General features: G+C 36.0%; 2 protein-coding genes across 2 annotated transcripts in view; both read left to right on the top strand.

Moving 5' to 3' along the window:
• Positions 1 to 18876, top strand: part of LOC138819453 (protein LEG1 homolog) — a 33927-nt gene extending 15051 nt beyond the window's left edge. The window contains exons 6-10 of the mRNA XM_070010974.1: positions 9113 to 9199; positions 12294 to 12478; positions 13680 to 13780; positions 16832 to 17070; positions 18273 to 18876. Coding sequence (XP_069867075.1) covers positions 9113 to 9199; positions 12294 to 12478; positions 13680 to 13780; positions 16832 to 17070; positions 18273 to 18373 — 713 coding nt within the window. The 3' untranslated portion in view covers positions 18374 to 18876. The remainder of the gene's footprint in view (positions 1 to 9112; positions 9200 to 12293; positions 12479 to 13679; positions 13781 to 16831; positions 17071 to 18272) is intronic.
• On the top strand, positions 1625 to 6722 carry LOC138819315 (protein LEG1 homolog). Its single transcript, XM_070010759.1, has 5 exons — positions 1625 to 1636; positions 2792 to 2989; positions 3795 to 3895; positions 6160 to 6200; positions 6436 to 6722. The coding sequence occupies exons 1-5, from the start codon at positions 1625 to 1627 to the stop codon at positions 6720 to 6722; spliced, it is 639 nt and encodes a 212-aa protein (XP_069866860.1).
• Positions 18877 to 26858: the final 7982 nt, after the last annotated feature.

Raw genomic sequence — 26858 nt, 5'->3', positions numbered from 1 at the left:
AATGATAAACTGGCCATTGGCCAGGACTAGAGCAAGACAAAGAACTGAATTCTATTCTAATCTATAGCACCGCACAAGTGAACAAACTCTGTAACTTACTATGAAAAAAATGGAAACAATTATTTCTATAGTTGACATTTTTAATAGTACTGCTTTTAACGAGGGAATTTGACTACAGATGAATGAAACCTAAATAACAGTTACCAAATGAGAACATGATTTTGTTTTGTTTTGTTTTGATATTTGTTTCTCAGACAAAATTAAGATCTAGGATTAGAGACTCAGTTAGCATTGACCTTCAAAATTTTCAACCTTTAAAATAGTGGGAAGTGTCTGAGGGTCAAGACTGAGGTTAAGACACTGCATTAGTAATGGAAACCTCAGCAAACTGGTGGTGGCATTGACTTTCCAATTAAGAACCTGTACCAGAAGGTGGCAACACTATTTAAGACCCTGTTCCAATGGCCACCATTTGGCTAAATGGTTATAGTGCAAGAAACATCGAAAATCAGTCTTTAATTCCAGGAAACTGTGTTTGTGCTCTGTTAAAATTCTAAGCATCTTTTACTAAAAAAAGAAAAAAAATAGAAAATGGATATTGAGTCAATTAGCAGGTTTTGTCCAACAACCTCATTTTGTTTACCTGATTTGGCTATTTGGGTAGACTTTAACTTCAGTCTTTTTTTTTTTTTTTTGGTCCGGTCGTGGGGCCAGAACTCTGGGCCTGGGCGCTGTCCCTCAGCTCTTCAGCTCAAGGCTAGTGCTCTACTCTTGAGCCACAGCGCCACTTGCGGCTTTTTTTTCTTTTTGCTTATGTGGTGCTGGGGAATCGAACCCAGGGCCTCATGAATGCAAGGCAAGCTCTCTACCATGGAGCCACCTTCCCAGCCCCTAAGCTTCAGTTTCAAAGCAGAAACTTGTCTTAAAAGCCCCGCATATTTTGTAGTACATCTTGAGCCTTGTGACCAATCCAGTAATTTACATCTTCAATTAGTACTTTCATTAAATAAGTTAAAATATAAAAATTCCATTGCCATGGTTGACATATTTTATAGTTAAATGTAGGCTAGAAGAGTTCTGGAAGGTTTTTGTTAGTAAATAGTTTTCAAGAAAATAGTATAATATGTATGAGCTGTGCTCAGGTTCTGATCCAATGCACTGATAATGAAAAGATGGCAAAACTCTATCACTTTAAAGATGAACTAGTGTGCCATCACCTTTGACATATCCACCCTAATCAAGAAAAAGGAAGCAAAGTGGTGTGAAGATATGAGATTAAAAAATACTGTGACTTCCTCCTTCATTCATCAATAAAAGCTCTGCTGCGGTCTCAATTTTAGGATGGCGCTGGCTTTTTTTCTTTCCTGGACATGGGTACTAGTGCGTTGACTTTCTGCCTCTTGGGCAGGAGCCTCGAACCTTTCAGATCTGTATCCCCCACTGTGGGAGGAGGGTCCTGGCCAAGAAAGGGAATGTGAGATTCTGCTAATGAGGAAGAATGAGAATTGAAAGACAAAGGAAATTACTTTCCTTTTTGAATACATTAACTTTGTCAAATACCAAAACCCATGAACATGTCAGATACTTGTACTTAATTCATTGATTGGTATTATAAGACGTAATCATGAACACAATGGTAAAATAATCAGAAGGAATTATCATATTTTTTTCATTTATTGTGTTTTGGTTATGATATTAATTGAACACATTGTGTTTGTATATGTGTGTGTGTGTGTGTGTGTGTGTGTGTGCGTGCGAGAGAGAGAGCCACAAGCTTGAATTCACAGGCTGGCACTGTCCTTTATCTTCTCTCTCAAGGCTGGTACTATTGTATTTGAGCCAAAACATGACTTCTGGCTTTTTGGTGGTTAATTTGAGATGAAGTGTCTCACAGACTTTCTTGCCTCTGTTAGTCAGAATCAAGATCATAGTAAATTTTAATTACTGAAAATGACAAATACAGTGCATATCCCTGTATGTCTTGGAACTCTTTTAACGAGTCATGTCTACAGATCTGTAATTCAAATTTTGCTTTTCTCCTATTGAAGTTCTAGCTGAACACTGGGACCAAGATAGACAAATGTGCATCTATAATGAACATTATTTTGCATCAATGATTTACAGTTGATATCAATATAAACTTAGTTTATCTAGCTAAATTGATATACCTAAATGTGCTAGATGTGGTGTCACATTCTAATCAACAGCACTGTTTACGTTTCAGTTGGTAGGTCAAAAGTTTTAAGGCCAGTCTGGGCTACATAGTGAATTCAAGTCCACTGGGTGAATAGTAAGTTTCGTCTCAAATAAAAAGTTGTGATATTGCTGGACTAAGTTATTTGTTGGTAGAAATTTCAAAAAGCATCTTCTTCCCCTTTTTTTTTACTAAAAGCCTTGAAAAATAATTATTGCAAATGTATTAGAATTATTTTTCTTTAAAAAGATTATAGTTATGCACATTAAACCATATATTCATGATCATAGGATTATTAGAAGCAAGGCCATAATGGTACTTTATATATACATATATACATATCTATGTATATATGATACCATATGTTATTACATATGTGTATACATCTGTATGTCTATGTGTATATGCATATATATACATATGTATATATGTATATATATGGGATTTTGTTCACCATTGTTTTCCTAAGTGTCTGTTATCCAGTTTTTTCTAAGTAGCAACCATCCATTTTTCTGAATCTGTGACTTTTTCCTTAATGACTTAAGCCTCCCTCAAGGCATGTTGACTTTTGTAACTGATTGTTTTAACAATAAGCAGTTTGTTCTCACATGTGTGAATCATTTTCTGAGCACATTACCATTCCTTGCAGCAGTTGATTCTGGCATCATGGGGATATCATCAGACCAAGCCACACTGTTGCCACCACCTCTGGATCAGTTGAGGTTTTGTTTCAACATTTCTGACTGTCCTTTATCTTACCCTGAAATCAGGAACAAATGGAGCACCTTTTTTCAGGTTCCTTCTTTATGTTTCACAGTTAATTCTCTTAATACATGACAACGTATTTTAGTAGGGCATTGTCTCTCATACTTACTGTCCCAACATATAATTTCTCTATTTTTCTCATTTCATAAAATTATAGCACGAGTCCAGGCCAAACATAATATTTTGCTGTAGATTTGTAGGTTAAGATATTTATACGAACCTTTTGTCAATAATGATGTCTTAGATTAAATGTGAATAGAGAATTGATTATAGAGCAATCTTTCAATATATTACAACTGAAGTCTTCATGGTCATCTACTACATACTTAAAGTATGAAATATACTAGTATACTTAAAGACTTATATAACATTTTGAATTAAATATTCAATGGATTCCCCCATATATGAGTCAAGCATAGATAATGACTAACAAACATTAATATGACATTTACTAGTAGTCTAGATTGTGAATTCATTATTTTAGGTATAACTAAATTTTGAATTGAAACAAAGCTTTTGTTACTCTTAAGATTTCCTGGGAGTTTTAATCATGCTTCTAGAAGAAAAGTACCAAAAAAGATTCTTGTCTAGTATGAAATATAGTCTTTGAAGATACTTGAAGTTAATGTCTTTTAGGTTTACATGCCTTATTAAAATGAATGCATACATTTTGCCTTCACGTTATGATAGACACTAGTATCCTTCATATATTAAGTCTGAAAGACAAAATTCTATCAGTGTAGAATATTGCTCAGTTATCTTTCTAATCAAGTTTGCAATTTAGGAAGAGGCATTATTATAGGAGCACAAACAACCATAGATTTCTTCTCTCCAGTATATACAGTCACCTTCTAGTAAATTCATCATCATCTTGAAATATTTACGGGCTACACACAGCTCACCCCTGAAAAATTCTGTCAAATTATTTGAAGACAGGTAAGAAGGAATCCCAAATTATTTTTAAAAAATTTTATTTGTTGGCAATGTTAGGCTTTGAACTTTGGACTTTGTGTTAGTCAGGTGTTTACCATTTGAGCCATGCCCACAGTTTTCTCTCTTTTTTTGCTTGCGTTAGTTATTTTTGTTTTGCAAACCATCTTGTGTTGCTTGGTAATTATCTCTTCTCAAGACCATCCTTCCTATGTTTCCATCATAGCTGGAAACACAGCCACTGCCACGATGACTGGTGTTTCTCTCTCTTCTTTCTTTTTGCTTACCTTCTCTCCCCCTCTTTCTTTCTCTCATTCTTTCCTTCCTTCCTTTCATCTTTCTTTTCTTTCTTTTTTCTCATTATTTTCTTCCTTCCTTATCTTCCTCCCTTCCTCCCTCCCTCCCTCTCTCAGTTCCTTTCTTTCTTCCTTCTTTCCTTCCTTCCTTCCTTCCTTCTTCCTTCCCTCCTTCCTTCCTTCTTTCCTCTCTCTCCTTCCTCCTGTCCTCATTTCTTTCTTCCTTCCTTTCTCTCTTTCTCTCCTGTCTTCTTTCTTTCCTTCTTTGCGTGTGCCTAAACACAGGCATCTAATCTGTACTCTGCTTAAGTAGTTAGGGCTATAAACATCAACCTCTACACATGGACCCAAATTATCTCTGATAAATGATATTTTTGTCTCACTTTATCCATTTTATTGTTCATATATAGTATTTTTAAACTTTAATGATAAATAATAATTCTAACCTTTAAAGATTATAATGATGAGCATGATCTAGACTAGAAATTATTTTATAAGGGACAAAACTCTGAGAAAAAGTGTTGCATTAAAAAAAATCATACAAATTGGATGTTGACTATAGCTACTCAAGAGACTGAGATGTGAGGATCCTGATTCGAAGCCAGTCTGGGCAGGAAAGCCCATGAAAGTCTCATTTCCAATTAACCACTAAAATGCCCCAGAACCAGCAAAACAAAAAACAAAAATCAATTGATTTTCTAATTTTAGAAAAGAAAAATCGAAATAAAAACGAGAGTGAACCCAGGCAACAGTGACTCTCGCCTGTAATTCCAGCTACTCAGGAGACTGAGATCTAAGAATTGTGGTTCAAAGCCATTTGGGGCAGGAAAGTCCATGAGACTCTTACCTCCAATTAACCACCAGAAAACCAAAAGTGGTGCTGAGGCTCAAATGGTAGAGTGCTCGCCTTGAGCTGAAGAGCTGAGGGATAATGAGATAGAGATAGAGATATAGATAGATAGATAGAGAGAGTTTTCCTTTTTAAATTGCTTATCTTCAGGTAGTTATGCAAAGGTGTTGCTATTCAACAAAACAATTTATGACTGCATCTTGAAAGTTCCACTTCTTTCATCACCCCCCATCCCCCACATCCCTGGGAGTTTTATCTTGATCACAGCTGTATAACCCAATGGTATATATTGTGAAAATATCAGCTAGCGTCAGAGCTAACCTTTAAGACAGTCTAGAAAATTAAGAAACCCATCTGGAAGAGCTGAGGAAAGAATTATCTGGTTACAAAATGAATGATATTGCAGAAGGGTGATATCATCCAATCTGAATGAGGTGTGGGTAGTATGGGCACTGCAACAATGAGAGCAAAGAAAGCAGGGCTCATTGGTGCCATACAAACAGGGGGTTGCATTTGGGTAGGAATGTCTGAAGACTTCTTATTCATCTCTCTTGCTTCTGCTATGCACCACATTTATTAATTGCTTCTGGATTTTTTATGTTATTTGAATATGTGTTTTGAAAGTATTCCCTTTGTGTTCCATTGCTGTTTGTGTGATCCCCCTATATTATCTCTAATTATTTTATTTTATGTTATTTTATTTTATTTTATTGTTGGTTGTGGGGTCTGAACTCTGGGCCTGGGCGCTGTCCCTCAGCTCTTCAGCTCAAGACTAGAGCTCTACCACTTGAGCCACAGCACCACTTCCTGCATTTTCTGCTTATGTGGTGCTGAGGAATTGAACCTAGGGCCTCATGCATGTAAGGCAAGCACTCTAACACTGAGCCACCTTCCCAGCCCCTAATTTTTTTTAATTAGTTTTTTTCTCTTTTCCTTTTAGTTAGGTTGACTAAAAGTTTATCCATTTTGATTTTCTTTTCAGGGAACCAGCTTTTACTTTCTTTTAAAAAAATTTTTGTCTCCATTTTAATTTTTTTTTTTTGTTGAGAAGAAATGATCCTTTCTGAAACAAGTTTGTTGGAATACTGAGATGTTTGGCTTTAATTGAATGCTTTGTCTTTTAGGTATGCTCATTATTCTAAAAAAGAAGCAGGGCCTGGCGCCTGTGGCTCACATGTTTAATCCTAGCTACTCAGGAGGTTGAGATCTGAGGATGGAGGTTCAAAGCAAGCCTGGGCAGGAAAGTCCATGAGACTTTTACCTCCAACTAACCACTTGAAAACCAGAAGTGGCGCTGTGGCTCAAGCAGTAGAGCGCTCGCCTTGAGCTGAAGAGTTGAGGGACAGCACCCAAGTCCAGAGTTCAAGCCCCATGACTGACCAAAAGAAAAAAAGAAGCAGACTATGAAAAATGGATTATTGTAGTTGATTACGTAGCTATTACCAGATTTCCTATGACCCTTATTATAACACATGAGCCTCAGAAATACCTGCCACCATGGATACTTTCTAATACTGACAGAACCATTTTTATTAAAGACTTTACTGTTACTCAGAATTCAGTACTGGTGGCTTTCAGTTCTCTTGGCAAGTTGGAAAGAGCTACAGTTAAGAATATACTTTTCTTTGATTTGTTGTGTTTCTGGGTCTCTATTAAGAAAATTTCGGCCTGCGCCAAGGAGACCTAAGGTTTCTCCTATTCCATCCTGTAACGTTTTCAGAGTGTGTGTTCTGACCCCGAGGTCTTGATCCATTTGGAGTTGATTCTGGTGCATTGTGATATATAAGGATCTAGCTTTAGTTTTGTACAAGTAGTTAACCAATTTTGCCAGAACCATTTACTGAAGAGACTGTGTACAGAAAACTTAAATGATTAGAATGCTACTAACAAAATGCCCTTAAAGTTTTTCTATTGACAATGCTTTTGGAACTCGATTTTAGAGAAATGTGTAATATACATTCATGTGTTTATTTTGTACAAACATAGAAAAACATTTTAAATGTTCATAATACTCATTTTCTAGCTGCAGAGAGTAATAGCAATCCAAACTACTTTCATTTTACATTGTTATTTGTGGAAATTTTAATAATTAATGGAAAAAGTGGCTATTGGGTAAATAATATGACAAAAATAAATATTTGAATTGTGTCAGAATTATTTAATCTGGAGCCATGGCAGGATTAAACAGACCCCTTGACCTGCTATACAGAATTAAACAGAATGCTTGACAGGCTATGCAATGTATGGATATGGTTAGCCTAATAATTCAGATGATCAGATTCAACTACCTGTGAAAGATAAAGATGTTTCTCATATAAAATGGAGCTGTAGGTATTCTGAGATATTTCATGATTGTACAGTCTTATGGACTTCAGGCAATATCCTGCTTTACATTCCATAATACCTAAAGTAGTGTCTGATGCATGGGGATCAAAACTGAGGTTTCACCATTGTTCCAAGCCACACTCCATAGGAAGAGAAGTGACTTATGAGCATGCCATGAGATGGGGAAATCATTTGTATTTATAGCTCCCATTGTCAACATTTAGTTCTATAATGTTGGTGTAAGAGACCTTGCAAATATAGCCTTAATTATAGGAAAATATGTGTACTTGGGCAATGTTTTGTGGTTGAACTCATGGCCTAGATGCTGTCCCTGAGCTTTTTCCCTCTAGGGTAGTGCTCTACTACTTTGAGCCACAGCTCCACTTCTAGATTTTGTGAGTGTGTGTGTGTGTGTGTGTGTGTGTGTGTGTGTGTGTGTGTGTGTGTGTGTGTGTGTGTGTGTGTGGGCTGGTTAAATGAAGTTAAAAGAATAGATATTGGGAATTTATTAGCAGTCTCTGTCCAACAAACTCATTATTTCTAAGGTACTGGTTTTGTCTATGGAACTTAGATAATTGGATATATGTCAAGCTTCTTTCTTTAATGAACTGGTAATAACTGATAAAGTTTCTTTTCTTTCTCTTTTTTGATTTTAAGGATACTCTTGTTTTTGCAACTCTACGTAGTAAATATGTTTCTTTCTTGAAACAGAAATTTGCTTTATAACAAGATCAATCATATTTTATATCATACCTTGCCAGCCTATGATTACAAATGTTAGTATTCCCATTTTCAGTTATCCAATATTTTCTATGAGATATGTTGTTTTTTTTTTAAATGAGGAGAAGTATTCTAATGCCACTGATGATCTATTTTATAACCACAGTGTGGGTTGTTTAATTTTTGAAAATTTTTTTGTTGACAAATCTTTCATAGAGTACAGCCTCATTTTGTATTTAGGTTTGAGCATAATTTGTGAATTCTCCACAGGGGCAAAAGTAACTTAATTGTAGTGAATGTTAACAAATGTATCAAAGTTATCAACACCTTCACCCTCTGGAAAAAAAAAAAAAGAAGAATGCAAGTAGTAACAAGAGTGGGGGTAGGAAAATATTGCTATTTCCTCCTTCATTCTCCAATAAAAGCTCAACCCAATCGCAGTTCCCAACATTGGCACCATGGCTTTCATTCCTTGCTGGGCATGGGTATTAGTGGGTTATCTTTCTACCTCTGTAGTAGGAGCTCCTAACCTTTCAAGTTTCTATCCCCCTCTATGGGAGGAGAGTCCTGGCCAGTTCAGTGACTACAAGGTGGAGAATGGAAAATACATTATTGATCCCTGGGTCTACACTAGCAGAATGGGGATGTATAAAATTCTGCTGAGCCAGACAGCCACATATTTTGCAAAATTTGCTCCAGAAAATGAGCAAAATGTCTTATGGGGACTGCCTTTGCAATTTGGCTGGCAATTCAGATCAGGTGAGAAACCTCTTGTTTTCATTCTCTTGATCTATGAAAAGTTAAACTCTGTATACCATACCCTTGTTTTTGAAAATTGCTTTATTTTCTCATTGGAATAATTATATTTCTCTACTTTCCTTTTCTCACAAGTTCTTTTTTGTTTGTCTATTTCTAGTAGAAACTTCAGTACAAAATTAGGCATAATTATCAAGCATAAAACAACATTAGATCTGAATTATTGGCATTAGAGATACTCAACTACTACTAATTTCTGCATTCTCTGTTCTCCAGGCAGATCAACTGATCCTACCAGAAAGACTAACTGTGGTTATGAATCAGAAGATCATCTGTGTATCTCTGCAGACAGTTGGTGGACTGGTAGGTTTACTTTGCAAGAATCTTGATTACCTTTTCCCCAACTCACAATTTTCCTATAAAAATGAATCAAATTCATAATGTATGTGGTAGACTCTGTCACATTATAAAAGATATCAACATCAGTCATTTTTAGGACACATCCAGCGTTTTACAGAAGAACTGAACCACAAAACGGAAGAAGGTCATGACCTCTGAGAGATCAGAGATCAGAGATCTGACAGATCAACAGTGACACTTAGCAGGCAGGTCCCCAAAGTGTGGTATGGAGTCTTTTGAACTGAGGAAGCTAAGAAGTGAAAGTCAAGAAATCATTGCTTTAGTTTTTCTTGGTCAAATGGGTAAATGCATCAGATGAATAGTTTTCAAACTGTATTTTATCATCATGTAATTTAAGGCTTCAGTCACCTAAAAAAGTGCTAAAATGCATTGGAAGGAATTTCTAATTCTTTAATTTTGTGTGTTTGGCAAAATTAATGTATATATATCTGCTTCTTAGAGATTATTTCCCAATTATAAGAAACAAGATAAAGTTAATTTTCACTTTCTCAGGGAATCACATGTGATATGTATCTCCAAATGTATTTCTCTTACTACTTTACACATTCTTCTCAAAAGTTCAAGAATAGGCTTGTCACAGATCTAAAATTTAAATTTCATTTCCCTTCCCCATTAGCTTAGTAGTTCAGTACATCATCCTGCTATGCTGAGACCTATGAAAGAATACATGGTTTTAGTACACCACTGATTTCTAGAGGGCATCAGTATGAATTAGAATGCTTAATTCTGCTGTAATATAGCCTTTGAGGGAAAAACTTTTAGTTTATGTGATTGTTAGTCTCATTATTTGTTGATTTTATTATCTACTGCTAGAACTCAGGAATAGTCTGATTTGGAGACTTGGGTTAAAACAAGGGCTAAAACCAGACATTTAATATGTCTTCAAATTAAAGATACTTGTATAAGAGAAAAAAATATCCATTTGCAAAATCTACAATCATATTAGACTACTTTCGAAAAATTATAATTCACAATATAATCTTGTTGAGAGATATTGTATCCACCTCAATTTGATAGTTTTCTTCCTTTTTTATTTAATATATGAAAAAGTGTTACTAAGTCTGTTGAATTATTTTCCAATTTCACATTCTTTTTTTATAAGGCTATAGAGCAAGTTATTTGTTTATTTTTTGATCAGTCACCGGGCTTGGACTCAAGGCTTGAGCACTATGCTTGACCTTCTCTTGTTCAAGGCTAGTGCTCTAACACTTTGAGCCATAGCTCCATTTGCAGTTTTCTGGTGGTTAATTTCAGATAAGAGTCTCAGGATTTTTGTTGCCCTGGTTGGCTTCCAACCATGATCCTCAGATCTCAGCCTCTGGAGTAGCTAGGATTACAGGTATGAGCCACCAGTACCTAGCTGTTCTTTTGTTTTTAATCTTATCTATTAAGTAGCTGTAGAAAGGAATTGCCATTTAACAAAACAATTTATGAGTAAAATGCATCTTGATCATCTCTCCCTTACTCCCTCCTTCCCTAACTCTTCTATATTTTGTAGAATATGCATTGAATTCTTGACTGAAGTCTCCCCTTCTTCTCCTCTTTCTCTTGACCCAACCCCACCCTACCTCATTCGGGTACCCATTTCCTGGTGTTTGATTTTACTAAACTTTGATTTTACCTTCCTAAGGAATTATACTATTTGAGTTCTTCATTAAGTCTACTGTATTTTGATTGATACATTTCTTGAACTGGTATATATTCATGATTATAGTATTACTAACAGAAGTACATTGAATTATATGCATGATTTATATGCATGGTCTTTAGGTTTTTCTATCTAATATTTTTGAGTTTGGTCCCCAAATTTTATCTCTTGCTTCTGAATCTGTATTCATTTTATTTTATTGTAGGCTGGTGTACAGAATGTTTACAGTTACATAAATAAGTTAATGAGTGCATTTCTTGTTGAACATTGTTACACCTCCCTTGTTTTCTCCCACTTTTCTTCCCCCCGACTTCCCTGCCCTGCAAGTTGTAAAGTTCATGTCCAACTTACTGTCTTTGAGTATCACCGTTGCATCGGTTCATCCTTTGTCCTTTGTCTCACCATTTTATTATTCCCCTTCCCTTCCTCAAATCTGATAAACATATATACAATATACAGGGTACCAAAATAAAAAACTGGCAATAGGGGATACAAAAAGGAAAAAAAGGAGCACAGAAGTAACTTCATGCAATACATTAAAAACAAACCAAAACAAAAAACTCTTAAACTTTGTGTTCCCATATCTTGGAGTTTATTTCCATTAGCATCATTGTATGTACATAGCTATTGAGCTATTGTGATCCTCTGCTAGGGCTATCCTAGACCTATTCTAATTATTACAAATGAGGGAAACCATGGAGCCTATGCTTCTTTTGGTCTGTCTTACTTAATTAAATATAATTTTTTCCAAGTCTTTCCATTTCCTTGTGTTCATGGTGATGTCATTCTTTCTGATGGAAACATAAAATTCCATTGCATATTTATACCACATTTTCATGATCCATTAATCTACTAAGAGAGATCTGAATTGGTTCAATATCTTAGCTATGATAAATGATACTACAATAAATCTAGTTGTGCTCGCAGCTTCTATGTGGCCTTGTTTGTGATCATTTGGGTGAATGCCCAGGAGTGGGACTACTGGATCATAGAGGAGCTCTATGTTTAATCTTTTGAGGAACATCCATACTGCTTTCCAGAGAAGTTGAACCAGTTCACATTCCCACCAACTGTTAATGCCCTATGGCCTCATTACAAACATGTTTTTGAAGTAGGTACCAGTGGCTTATGCCTTTAAATCTAACATGTTATGAAGCTGAGTCCAGAGGATCTAAGTTTCAAGAGTTTAAAGACAGACTAAGTAGAAAATCTCTGAGACTCCATCCCCAAATAACAAGCCCAAACTTTAGACAGCAGGTATAGATCAAATGGTAAAAACATCAGCCAGGAATGAAAAAAAAAAGAGTTAACTGTGAGGCCCTGATCTCAATCACTGAAAACTGAACACATGGAAACCCAAATTCTCTTGATATTTGTTTGTTGTTACAGATATAAATTATTTTCTGTGTGCAATACCTTTCCTTTCTGCGGTTGATGCTGGCATTATGGGGATATCACCCGATGAAGTCACACTACTGCCACCACCCAAGGATCAGCAGAGGTTTTGTTACAACGTTTCTGGCTGTCGTTCATCCCACCCCGAGATGATGAAACAGTGGAATGCTTTTTATCAGGTTGCTTCTTTAAGTATTGCCATAGACTCTTATCATGTCAAGAGATGGTTAAGTTGCAATTTTTGTTTAAGTCTGTTTTAGGGGTAATGTAGAAAAGCATTTCCCTAATTATGAAAATGTGAATTGTTGTACTACATATATTGAGACTAAGTAGCACAGTAGTACAATGCATGTCATTGATAATTACAACTCCATCACAGTATTAATATAAAATTTACCCATTCTTCTCAATTCCAATGATGTATAGCTCCCAAACTGAGGATATTAGATTTGTTTTAAACTGTAGGATAGACAAGCTAGAATGGTTAATAGTAAGTTTAGGTAAGCTGTGAGATCTTAGGAGAAATGCAATGGTAGACTTGATTTTAGAGGAACCAATTTATTTCAATGAAAATAAATAATCATATATGGGAAGAACTAAACAAATGGATGGTTTTCTGACATAAATATTCAGTGAAAAGCTAGGCATGATTCATGTCTGCAATCCTAACTACTTGGGAAACAGAGATCAGGAGGATTGGGGTTCAAAACATTAGTGCAATCCCATCTCAATCAGTGAGCCAGACATGGTGACATGAAACTATGAGTCCAGCTACAGGGAGAAGCTCTAGGTAAGGATTGTAGTCTGAGGTTAGCTGAAGCAAAAACATGAGACCCTCCCTGAACAATAACTAACATTGAAAACGTGTGAAGACATGCCTCAAGTTTTAGAGTTTCTCTTTAGTTAGCAAGATATCAAGTTCAAACCTAGTACCACCAAAAAAATAAACGACAGAGCATACCTAGGTTAAATACAGGAAAGGACTAAAATCAGTGATGAAAAGATGTATTTGTCTATTTAATTTTCATTTAATTGCTGTAGAGGTAATTAAATATTCAGACAAAAATTTTCCTTCTTACTTTTATGGTAATTTTAATAATGTTTGTTGGAGAATAGGACACAAATACTTCTAGATAGTATAAACGTATGGGCCTTTTGAAAATGAAGTTCTTGTTTTCTGGATAAATGTGCTTTACTAAAATTAATACATATATACATATACATATAGGGTAGTCTCTCTACAAAATGTTTGGCACTAAAGTCTTCTACGTATTAATTCTTAGAAACTCAAACTAATTTTATGCAGAACGTTTCTCAATTGAGAAATACTTCAATTGTCTTGAACTTTTTTCAAATCATGCTTTCTCTTCCATACTTTAGTATCTGAAGTCACCTTCCACTGACTTTGATGATATCTTGAGATACCTATGGACTGCACATACCTCCTCTGTGGAAGGATCTCTTGGCAATTTTGAAGATAAGTAAGGATAAATTTTAAATGTTAAATGACTAAAAAACTTATTATTTTTATTTTTCCTTTAGAGAGGTAGTGATTTTCAATCTTAATATTACAAACAAATCCCAGGCTGGGCACCAGTGGCTTATCCCTGTAATGTTAACTACTCAGGTGGCTGAAATCTGAGGATTTAGGTTTACAGCCAGCCCAGGAAGGAACATCCATAAGACTCTTATCTCTAATTAACCACCCCAAAAACTGGAAGTGGTAGAGTGTGAGCTTTGAGCACAAAAAGCTCAGGGACAGTGCCCCGTTCTTGAGTTCAAACCCCATGACTGATCAAGGAAAACACAACCAATTCCATCATCAGTGTTTATAGCGTGATTTACAAATTGTTTTGGATGTTCTAGCTTAGAAAGTATGTGATGACAAAGGGCAAAAATCTGCTAGGGGAGTATCACATTCAAAGTTAGTCATCTTCCTTAGGTTGATGTTCAGAGTTGAGATTGCTATGGCTGTAATCATTACTCACTTTTTGCCTCAGACTGAATGGATCACTTTTCCTTACTGTTTTATCCACTTGACAGATAATCATTGTCCTATGTGCTGTCTCAGTGTTCTGTACACATAACACTATTACACCGTGTGATGTGCTACATACTGTATGCATCTCCTCTTCTGTTACTAAGCAATGCACTTTCTATGATCTGCCCAAAGGCTAGGTATGGTCCAGTGATCTGATTATACTGCTGCCCTGGGGATATTTTCTGCCTCTTTTTACTGGTGTTTTATCATCCATTTGCATTTCTCCAGAGTCTTTCCTGTGCATTATTTGGTAGGACCCATCCTCTAGTAGGTTCTGAAGAGATGAATGAAAGGTAAAATTGTTTGAGGCACAGTTCTTAACTAATCTTTCTTCTAGTGTCTGTGACACTAGGAATCTAGGAGGTTGTTTTCACAATTTAGAACATTAATCTCTAATTTTTGACTTCTGTTCTGGAAGTCTTAGGATCCTATCCACATTTGAAGCTTTCCTCTGGAATCTGCTTCCTTTGGAAATTGTTCATATTTAATGGACGAACACTACAGCTGTAAGGGCCAGAATAGAATTTTTCAACTATAAAGATGCCCCTAGGGTAAACATGATATGTTGTTTATCTAAGCAATCATTTAACTATTAACAACATGGTGCCAAATAAATTTATCTTTATTCTTGTTGGTCTCCAGAAAAGACAGTTTTAGTCACCTGCTTCCAAAGTGAAAGGTGGCTTCTAATATTCTTAAGGGAGGAAAGATAAGAATGGAGTACTCTTGATTCCTTCTTTCACATTGTGTCTTCTTTTTCCAAGTTTGTAGGAAAATAACAGTAGACTGGATTATAGAAAATGGTGAAGAGTTGGGTCCACCATTGTATCATACTACACATTGCCAAATATCAGTTACTTTCTTCAGAACAGGCTATGTAAAGAAGTGTTATTTCAGTAAGACACTACTGTGTGGCTTCCATGTGCTCCAATCTTAGAGAATTGAATTCTAGAACTGACTGGCTCCAGTCTACCTATTCATAAAATTTATATGAATGATTTGAAGTTGTTTTTTAAAATATATTTTCATGGTCACACAGAAATTGTTCATCTCACTAATGGCATGAACAACTCATTCAGCCAAATTATTTGGAAAGGTCACTGACTATAGAAGTTCACATTGGGTCCTTTCTCCAATGTCTATAAAGTGATGCTGTCATTCCATTTCCTCCTGTCCTAATCCTTTGGAATGTAGCACATTCACTGTTACTGGTGCTTAGTGTTATTTGCACAAGAACCTTAGGAACAGTCAGGTGCTATTATCTTCATTTGAAAGACAAATGTGGTATAAAATAGAGTAGTGATTCCCAAGTAATCTCTTGTCACCAAGGATCTAAATCTGGTGTTCTACCACCTCCAGGCAAAGAAGGAAGCTGGAAGACCCCTCTAGCTGGTGTTCCTTGTAATTCTATAGTTTACTTGGCACTGCCAAGCATAATACAAGCATTTTCTGTTTGATGGTAGTCAAAAAGACCTAGCTTCTGTGAATGAGAATATAATCTAGTGATATACGAAACTTTCAAGTATGCAGATGGTGCCATGGGAAACAGAGGAGTTGCTGCTTTGTGATGAGATGACTAAGGTGCTGGGATTGGTAAGGCTTGGAGGAGGATGCTCTTAGTGAGCCAAGGAAGGTGTGTACATGTCTTATGGGGAACAAGAATTTTGCATATCTTTAAATCATTTAGCATGCTGAAATAGGTCTTGAAGACAGAGTCTGCACCTGTTACTCCTTCCAACTATAATTATTAGACATATAAATATGAGGATTTTTGAGAGAGATTTCCTCCATTTTAAAAGCTTCCAATCCCTTCCCCCCAAAGCCAAGGAAAGCTAGGTGCCAGTGGCTCACCTCTGTTATCTTAGCTACTCAGAAGAATGAGATCTGAAGATCTTGGTTTGAAACCTTCAGGAAAGTCTTTGAGATTCTTAGGTCTAACTTTATGACTAAAGAGTCAGAAGTGGATCTGTGGATCAAATGGTAGACTGCTAGCTTTGAGAACAAAAACTTGGGCATAGCTCTCAGGCCTTAAGTTCAAGTCCCAGAAAACAAAGGAAACAAGAAAAGTTGACATCTTTCTTTGGTATGCTTAGTATCCTGGGGACACACACCAATGGCACTTATTTCTATATTACCAAAGAGTTATTTACACTCTTACCATTCTTACAAATCAACCATCAAAATGCTTTCTAGTATAATGTGTCTTAGAGAGGTATATAAAATGGTATCAGTGTGGCATGATCCTTTTCAGGTTTAAAAACCTATTAGCCATCTCCAAAACTTTTGAAGGTATCATAGACGAATGTCATTCTACTTAAGACCTATTTCTCAATGAAGCATGGATTTTGTTTTCTTTTTTTTATTGCTGTTGAATATCAGTATTTGTTTTTATTTTATTTTATTTTATTTGCATTTTGTTTTAGTAACAGAAGACAATCTTGCATGAAATGAGGTTGAAATGAAGTGAGTATGTTTTCCATTTGTGTTGCAGACTTGTTTACTATTCCAAACCAGAAGCAGATTTTGGGAAAAGTTGGTGTGTTTTCGTGAATTATTTAGTTGCATCCTTGTATCCCCCTACCTTGATCAGAACATATAACTTCGAGAAAGGCCTGCCATCACGAGTTCTTCTTAAGACTTACATAGCCCCATTCATCAAGGACTTCAATCCTATCCAAAATGTATTGCTGCTCTCACTGAATGGTCTTAGGAAACTGGATGAATCAACAGGTAAGAATTTAAAAATACTTTAAAATTCAAGATTTGAAGTAATGTAATTAAATCAGAGGTATAGACATCAAAACAGATTCCAAATATATATATATATATATATGTATATATATATATATATATATATATATCACCTATGAGTATCATTTCAAGTTCTTTAGCAGTAATTAGTCTTTGTATATGGCAGGGCATTTATACAGTTTGGCTTTCCCATTCATGGTCTGTCTTTTCATCTCAAATCTTGGAACACAGTTTTTTTCACACACACACACGTGCACACACACACACACACACACACACACACACACACACACACACATCTTCCTTTTGCTCATGAGAACCTAAGAAAACCTCCTACTTTGCTCTTAAGCATTTTAGAAAGAAAATAATGTTTTAAAATCTGACATAATTAAAGTACAGTTCTATGAACTTGACTATTCTCTGTTCCTTTGAGCCAAGAATATTAATTGAGGATTAAATCCTTTGTTTCATATTCCAATGCTCAGCTACCCAGAACACTGAAAAGAAGTATGTATTAATTATATGCATAAAGATTCCTGTGTCGTTCCTCTATTCAATAGGTGAACTGGAACTGAGCCAAGCTAAGCACATATTTATACTATGATTACTTTGAAAAGAAAAAACCCTCATGTTATAGATATAAATAAAATACATTAAACATAAATACATTATACACATGTATTTTTGAAAATCTTAGCATTATGTATTGAAAACATTGGAATACATTAGGGTATTGTTGCAATTGGAGTTGCTTGGTAGCTTCATGGCTGTAGTTCAGCACTGTGAGTCAGCAAGGAGCTTTCCTACTACACACAATGACTACTCCCGGTGTCTCCTGCTCTGTCAGTGGAAATTCAATTTAGAGCATTACACCAGAAAATGAGTTGACTCTCATTTTCTAAAAAGTAGATGTGTAGTATTTTATCATTATCAGTATGGAATTAGTATGCTTTTCTAGAATAATTCTATGAATTTACTACTTAAAGTCATGACAAAAATGCCATGAAATTGATAGGTCAGATAGAGCCAAAGGATATTGTGAACAATGAAACAACAAAATCACATGCTTATTTTCTTTGTATAATTGATGATTTTGCAACTAATCATCAGAAAAGAAATGAGACAGGATTGATCAATCTTTATTGGGGAGTTCATATGTACCAATTTTACATGTCTCCTAGATTCAGAATTGTTGACTCTTTGGGAAACTTTAATGAAGACCAAGACTACAAGGAAGCTAGTGCTGCTGTTAATGGAAACATTTTTTGAAATAGCTTCTTAAAAACTCCAAAAAAATGAATTGGGGGCTGGGAAGATGGCTCACTGGTAGAGGGCTTGTCTTGCATGCATGAGGCTCTGGGTTCGATTCCTCAGCACCATATAAGCAAAAAAAATGCCGGAAGTGGTGCTGTGGCTCAAGTGGTAGAGCGCTAGCCTTGAGCTGAAGAGCTGAGGGACAGCACCCAGGCCCAGAGTTTAGGCCCCATGAGAAGATTCTCCCCCCCAGAAAAAATGAATGGGTTAAACATGAGCAATGTTAACTGCAGAAAATAGAGATTTCACAAAGTAATGAGCACAATCATGTACTCTTATGGTTTCTGCTGTTTTCCCAAGATTTGCATTTTTTAAAAAAGAATTTGTCTATCCCTATTGAAATGATCAGTATGATTATGTTGCTTAAGCAGTCATTCTTTTTTTAAATCAATATTTCATTTTTAAGATTTGAAGAGATATTTCAATGTACCAGACAATCACTAATTAAAATACTGAAATTGAAGTGTGGAACTTTTCCTTTTACATTTTCATTAGCATGAATTAATTGTACAGGGAAACCTCATGTTGACATATATTCCTTCAATGTGCCTTGAACAAATTCACCTCTCCATCACCGTTCCTCATCCCAACTCCTCACCCTTCCCAGACAAATTTCTAAAGGCTTCATTGTCCCAATCTCAAGCATATATGTAAAGAATGTTGACCAATGTTGACATCCTCATTGTTTGTCCTTCCATTAGTAACTGAAGTGCCCAGGTTTCAGATATCCGCTCACAGACCACCAGAGACCATGATCAATGCAAACAGCAAAGAGTTGTTGATTGCAAGCTCCAGCTTGGTCCTCCGCGCACTTGGTGACGCTAAGAGGCCCCGAGATCAAAATTAGCACAGCTTTTATATTATTAAGCAAGTTCACAAGTTCAGGGGGGTTCCACACAAGTAAGCAAGTTCACCAGTTCAGGGGTCTGCCCTGACTGCACTTCCCCTTTTTCTGATGGAACACTTAGGCAACTGCTCGGCTCCTTAAGGGTGCGCAGGGTTGGTGGCAACCTGTGGTTTTTTGAGAACAGTTCCTCTTTTGAGGTTATTCTGAGGGCAGCACAGCTACAGGTTGGTGGGGTTAATCTTAAATGCAGTTACTTGAGCTCTTCTTCATTCCCTCCTCTTCTAGGGCATCAGGGACCAATCATAGTCCCCTAATTGGCACAGTCTTTTATATTTACAGTTTGGTATTGGGATCTCAGAACTAATAGATGGTCTGTGCTGATCTCTTTTTTTTTTAGAGTAACCTAATCCTAGACAGGACCTGTTTCCACATTCATTATTTTTAGAGAATGATGCTCATTCAAAAAGGTTTTATCTTGGTGTTTTACACATGTATATACAATGGTGTGTGTGTGTGTGTGTGTGTGTGTGTGTGTGTGTGTGTGTGTGTGTGTGTGTGTGTGTGTGTGTGTCTTTGCCTGTTCTGGGGCTTGAATTCGGGGGCTGGGTGCTGTCCCTAAGCTTCTTTAGCTCATGCTAGTGCTCTACCACTTCAGCCACAGCTCCACTTTTGGATTGTGTCTTTTTTCAACTGGAGATAAGAATCTCATGGTCTTTACTACCCCGGAGAGATTGGAAGCTTGATCTCACCTGCTGAGTATCTAGGATTACAGACTTGAGCCACTGGTGCTTGCCTCATGGACAGTGTTTTAATCAGATTTAACTCCTTATTTGCTTTCTTCATCTCCATTACCCATGTTTTTGAGGAGCTTTTAGTGTATTCTAAAGTATAACCAATACATGTATCTAATAAAACTGCCACAAAAGTGCATATAAGAACTTCTGGTAGAGAAACTTACTAGAGATGCATTTAGATAGAAAAAGCCACATGGAATAATATAACTCAAACTGAACTTGAAAGCTCTTAAAGCACTGGAAGAGCCCAAGAGCAGATGAATGACACATGATTATTGAATGCTATATAGCTGTCTATGTATAGAACAGTATTTACAAACAATAATTTGGAGTTCTTAGTTTCTTCATATATTTTCAAATATTTTTTATGTATTAGTTGTGCTTTTTTTCTTTTCTGGTATTAGGGCTTGAAATTGTGTTTCAGCTCAGCTTTTTTGCTCATGGTTGGCATTTTACCACTTGATCCATATTTCTATTTCCAGCCTTTTCTGGTTAATTGGTGCTATGAGTCTCAAGAAGTTATCTGCCTGAGTTGTTAGGATTATAGGCATGGATCATCAGTACTTGTCAAAAAACTGCATTGTTATCATATACCAAAGTACTTAGAATACAAGCAGGAGTAGCTGATGAAAGAACCGTAGTATGCAAGGTCTAGGCCTAGGTTATATTCCTAACCAAATATGTGATTTGTGGGATTTTTGCTTTTGTTGTTTTGGGCTTTTGTTTCTGGTCTTGGGGCTTGAACTCAGAGCCTGGGTGCTATCACTGAGTTTTTATGCTGAAGGCTAACATTCTACCACTTGAGCCACAACTCAATTTTCAGCTTTTTAAAAAAAAATTTAATTTAATTTTATTTGTGAACATACTTTACAGAGGGGTTACAATTACATGGGCAGGATAATGCATACATTTCTTACCAAGCATTGCAGCCTCCTCCTTTGGTTTACCCTTCACATCCCTTCCCAGCCTCCCCCCTCCCCCCCAATCCCAATCCTTCTCCTTACCCCCCTTCCCCCCCCCCCCCGCACCAACGTTGTAAAGCTAGTTTTGGACATGACAACTTGTACTTCTCATTGGTGCAACAGGTCTGCCTTTATCCTTAAACAACTGGGTTTTCCCCATCTCCTCCACAAGTTATACTGACATCAAATATAGTGAAAGCAGGGGTTATACTGTGGAGGAGGGACATACAAAGCAACAAAGAGATAATCTTATAAATGCGTTAGAAACACATGCATGAAAGAAAAAAACATTAAAATACATATCTAAGGGTTCATTTTCTTGATATCACATTATCTGACCTTTTCTGCTTGACTCATACATATACTAGATATTGCAAATAAGGGAAACCATGGGACCTATGTTTCTTTGGGCCTGGCTTACTTCACTTAATATAATTTTTTCCAAGTTTTTCCATTTCCTAACAAATGGGGCAATGTCATTCTTTCTGATGGAGGCATAGAATTCCATTGTGTATATATACCACATTTTCTTGATCCATTCATCTACTGAGGGGCATCTGGGTTGGTTCCATATCTTAGCTATGGTAAATAATGCTGCAATAAACATTGTTGTGCTGGTAGCTTTAGTGTGGTCTTGTTTGTAAACATTTGTCAGCTTTTTTGATTCTTAATTGAAGACAGAAATCTCATGGACATTCCTGCCCAAGCTGGCTTTGAAACTTGATCCTTAGAGGCAGCCTCCTGTTTAGCTAGGATTATAGGAGTGAGCAACTACTGGCACCAGGCTTGCAGCAAATTGGTGTCTGGCTGAGCCTCATTTCTCTAGAAAGTACACTGAATGTCTTAGGTTAATGTTTCCTGTCTTAAAGTGTGAGACACTCACTCATTTCTGCATTGCTTCCCCCCTTTTTTTAATAACTTGATATCTTAAACCATTGACTGTTGGGAGATGAAATAAATTAAGCTAGTACCTGTCAATTCAGATTGCTAATGAATTAAGTACTATCTTGTATATACATGTTTTTTTTTAATTTATTGTAAAGGTGATGTACAGAGGAGTTGCAGTTACATTCCAACAGATGATGGAACTTATTGTAAAAAAATAATAAGCCAAGGTACAGTACAATGGACAATTCTGTTGGCTGGAAAGGCATGTCAGGACATATGATTTAATACCCACAAATATGCCACTATGGCAACTGAATGAACTAGACACACAAAAAGCACTCTATTTAAGCTTACCTATTTGTACAGAGCTTAAACAGATGCCAAATTTTAAGTATTTTGAAACCAATTGCATTTAAGATTTTATGTTTCTTTAAGGGATAAAATATTGAAACCATGCATATATAAGGAGTAACTTTTGGTACTAGAAATTAGTATGAAATAAGTTATTTTGCTACTTGGAGGCTGAGATCTGAGGATCGCTGTTCAAATCCAGCCCAGGCAGAACAGTCCATGAGACTCTTATCTCCAATAAACCACTAGAAAACTAGTAGTGGTGCTGTGGCTCAAGTGGTAGAGTGTTGCCTTGAACGGAAGAGTGCAGGGACAGTGCCCAAGCCAGAGTTCAAGCCTCATGATTGACAAAAAAATATTGTATAATAAATTGAAATCAAGCCACTTTTATAATATGGATATACTCTGGGAAAATTAAAACCATGGGCATCAATTGTTTTTAATGCCTCCAATGTGGCAGCTATTTTTATCACAATCATTTGAAGTCATCGCTCAAGTGGTAGAGTGCCTACCTTTAAGCACAAAGCCTTGAATTCCTACTTCAGTACTTCTCTCCAAAACTTGGTCGTTATATGAATGTATGCAATTATCACTTTCTTTCTCCCTCACTGGTCCCACTGATATATCCAAGATAGACCCTCTCTCACTTTCATTACTACCATCATGATCATCATAATCATCATCATCATGATCATGATCATCATCAGCATCATCATTTGCATCCATACTCCAACAAATGAGTGAGAATACATTTTTCTTTAAAAGGGTATAATTTTCTAATTAAAAACTAATGTCTAATATCTCAGGTAAGCTCATTTCTACAAAGTGGTCCCAAAGGTCAAAAGGAGCATTGTCAGATTTTTATGTAGTAATTTACTTACTAATCACTACAAAAATGTTTTTTTGTGATTACTTTTCCAGCTTATTATTTGTAAGTCTAAGATGGTATAATTTCCTCTGAAAATTTTTGCGTTTCCTTCCTCAATATAGGTTGTATACATCTAATGTTGCTCTTTCTGAAGTACCTTGTTGGGATCCTGAAAGAAAAATCTTGTTGCTGTTACACTAATGATCATTTTTAATCCATTTTAAACTATTTTTATCTTTTTTCTGACTTTAGGGGTAATGCTATTAAGGTTTATATGCATTGTTGATAGTCCTTACAATTGATTTTAGAGCCATACTAAGTAATACTCAATTTCAATTTGTTTTTAATAAATATGGAATGTGCTTTAAATGTGCAGAATACTTATTTTGATTTTGTCAATTTAGAACATTAGGGCAATTGTCAGAACTTCCTTTCAATAACAATATATGTGAAGAAGTTATAATTAATGATAAACTGGCCATTGGCCAGGACTAGAGCAGGACAAAGAACTGAATTCTATTCTAATCTATAGCACTGCACAAGTGAACAAACTCTGTAACTTGCTATGAAAAAAATGGAAACAATTATTTCTATAGTTGACATTTTTAATAGTACTGCTTTTAAAGAGGGAATTTGACTACAGATGAATGAAACCTAAATAACAGTTACCAAATGAGAACATGATTTTGTTTTGTTTTGTTTTGATATTTGTTTCTCAGACAAAATTAAGATCTAGGATTAGAGACTCAGTTAGCATTGACCTTCAAAATTTTCAACCTTTAAAATAGTGGGAAGTGTCTGAGGGTCAAGACTGAGGTTAAGACACTGCATTAGTAATGGAAACCTCAGCAAACTGGCGGTGGCATTGACTTTCCAATTAAGAACCTGTACCAGAAGGTGGCAACACTATTTAAGACCCTGTTCCAGTGGCCACCATTTGGCTAAATGGTTGTAGTGCAAGAAACATCGAAAATCAGTCTTTAATTCCAGGAAACTGTGTTTGTGCTCTGCTAAAATTCTAAGCATCTTTTACTAAAAAAAAGAAAAAAAAATAGAAAATGGATATTGAGTCAATTAGCAGATTTTGTCCAACAACCTCATTTTGTTTACCTGATTTGGCTATTTGGGTAGACTTTAACTTCAGTCTTTTTTTTTTTTTTTGGTCCGGTCGTGGGGCCAGAACTCTGGGCCTGGGCGCTGTCCCTCAGCTCTTCAGCTCAAGGCTAGTGCTCTACTCTTGAGCCACAGCGCCACTTGCGGCTTTTTTTTTCTTTTTGCTTATGTGGTGCTGGGGAATCGAACCCAGGGCCTCATGAATGCAAGGCAAGCTCTCTACCATGGAGCCACCTTCCCAGCCCCTAAGCTTCAGTTTCAAAGCAGAAACTTGTCTTAAAAGCCCCGCATATTTTGTAGTACATCTTGAGCCTTGTGACCAATCCAGTAATTTACATCTTCAATTAGTACTTTCATTAAATAAGTTAAAATATAAAAATTCCATTGCCATGGTTGACATATTTTATAGTTAAATGTAGGCTAGAAGAGTTCTGGAAGGTTTTTGTTAGTAAATAGTTTTCAAGAAAATAGTATAATATGTATGAGCTGTGCTCAGGTTCTGATCCAATGCACTGATAATGAAAAGATGGCAAAACTCTATCACTTTAAAGATGAACTAGTGTGCCATCACCTTTGACATATCCATCCTAATCAAGAAAAAGGAAGCAAAGTGGTGTGAAGATATGAGATTAGAAATACTGTGACTTCCTCCTTCATTCATCAATAAAAGCTCTGCTGCGGTCTCAATTTTAAGATGGCGCTGGCTTTTTTTCTTTCCTGGACATGGGTACTAGTGCGTTGACTTTCTGCCTCTTGGGCAGGAGCCTCGAACCTTTCAGATCTGTGTCCCCCACTGTGGGAGGAGGGTCCTGGCCAAGAAAGGGAACGTGAGATTCTGCTACTGAGGAAGAATGAGAATTGAAAGACAAAGGAAATTACTTTCCTTTTTGAATACATTAACTTTGTCAAATACCAAAACCCATGAACATGTCAGATACTTGTACTTAATTCATTGATTGGTATTATAAGACGTAATCATGAACACAATGGTAAAATAATCAGAAGGAATTATCATATTTTTTTCATTTATTGTGGTTTGGTTATGATATTAATTGAACACATTGTGTGTGTATATGTGTGTGTGTGTGTTTGTGTGTGTGTGTGTGTGCGTGCAAGAGAGAGAGCCACAAGCTTGAATTCACAGGCTGGCACTGTCCTTTATCTTCTCTCTCAAGGCTGGTACTATTGTATTTGAGCCAAAACATGACTTCTGGCTTTTTGGTGGTTAATTTGAGATGAAGTGTCTCACAGACTTTCTTGCCTCTGTTAGTCAGAATCAAGATCATAGTAAATTTTAATTTCTGAAAATGACAGATACAGTGCATATCCCTGTATGTCTTGGAACTCTTTTAACGAGTCATGTCTACAGATCTGTAATTCAAATTTTGCTTTTCTCCTATTGAAGTTCTAGCTGAACACTGGGACCAAGATAGACAAATGTGCATCTATAATGAACATTATTTTGCATCAATGATTTACAGTTGATATCAATATAAACTTAGTTTATCTAGCTAAATTGACATACCTAACTCTGCTAGATGTGGTGTCACATTCTAATCAACAGCACTGTTTACGTTTCAGTTGGTAGGTCAAAAGTTTTAAGGCCAGTCTGGGCTACATAGTGAATTCAAGGCCACCGGGTGAATAGTAAGTTTCGTCTCAAATAAAAAACTGTGAAATTGCTGGACTAAGTTATTTGTTGGTAGAAATTTCAAAAAGCATCTTCTTCCCCTTTTTTTTTTTTACTAAAATTCTTGAAAAATAATTATTGCAAATGTATTAGAATTATTTTTCTTTAAAAAGATTATAGTTATGCACATTAAACCATATATTCATGATCATAGGATTATTAGAAGCAAGGCCATAATGGTACTTTATATATACATATATACATATCTATGTATATATGATACCATATGTTATTACATATGTGTATACATCTGTATGTCTATGTGTATATGCGTATATATAAATATATATGTATATATATATGGGATTTTGTTCACTGTTGTTTTCCTAAGTGTCTGTTATCCAGTTTTTTCTAAGTAGCAAACATCCATTTTTCTGAATCTGTGACTTTTTCCTTAATGACTTAAGCCTCCCTCAAGGCATGCTGACTTTTGTAACTGATTGTTTTAACAATAAGCAGTTTCTTCTCACATGTGTGAATCATTTTCTGAGCACATTACCATTCCTTGCAGCAGTTGATTCTGTCATCATGGGGATATCATCAGACCAAGCCACACTGTTGCCACCACCTGAGGATCAGTTGAGGTTTTGTTTCAACATTTCTGACTGTCCTTTATCTTACCCTGAAATCACGAACAAATGGAGCACCTTTTTTCAGGTTCCTTCTTTATGTTTCACAGTTAATTCTCTTAATACATGACAACGTATTTTAGTAGGGCATTGTCTCTCATACTTACTGTCCCAACATATAATTTATCTATTTTTCTCATTTCATAAAATTATAGCACAAGTCCAGGCCAAACATAATATTTTGCTGTAGATTTGTAGGTTAAGATATTTATATGAACCTTTTGTCAATAATGATGTCTTAGATTAAATGTGAATAGAGAATTGATTATAGAGCAATCTTTCAATATATTACAACTGAAGTCTTCATGGTC

The sequence above is a fragment of the Dipodomys merriami genome, unplaced genomic scaffold (genome assembly GCF_024711535.1).
Source record: "Dipodomys merriami isolate MVZ:Mamm:240054 unplaced genomic scaffold, mDipMer1.0.p SCAF_8, whole genome shotgun sequence".
Lineage (NCBI taxonomy): Eukaryota > Metazoa > Chordata > Mammalia > Rodentia > Heteromyidae > Dipodomys > Dipodomys merriami.
This window is presented reverse-complemented; position numbering and strand designations above follow the sequence as displayed.

Bases quoted from the DNA above. Each gene is read 5' to 3' on its own strand.
- LOC138819315 (XM_070010759.1), top strand. The intron at 2,990-3,794 runs GTTCCTTCTTTA...TCTTCTCTCCAG, and splicing joins AATGGAGCACCTTTTTTCAG to TATATACAGTCACCTTCTAG. The intron at 3,896-6,159 runs GTAAGAAGGAAT...TTTGTCTTTTAG, and splicing joins GTCAAATTATTTGAAGACAG to GTATGCTCATTATTCTAAAA.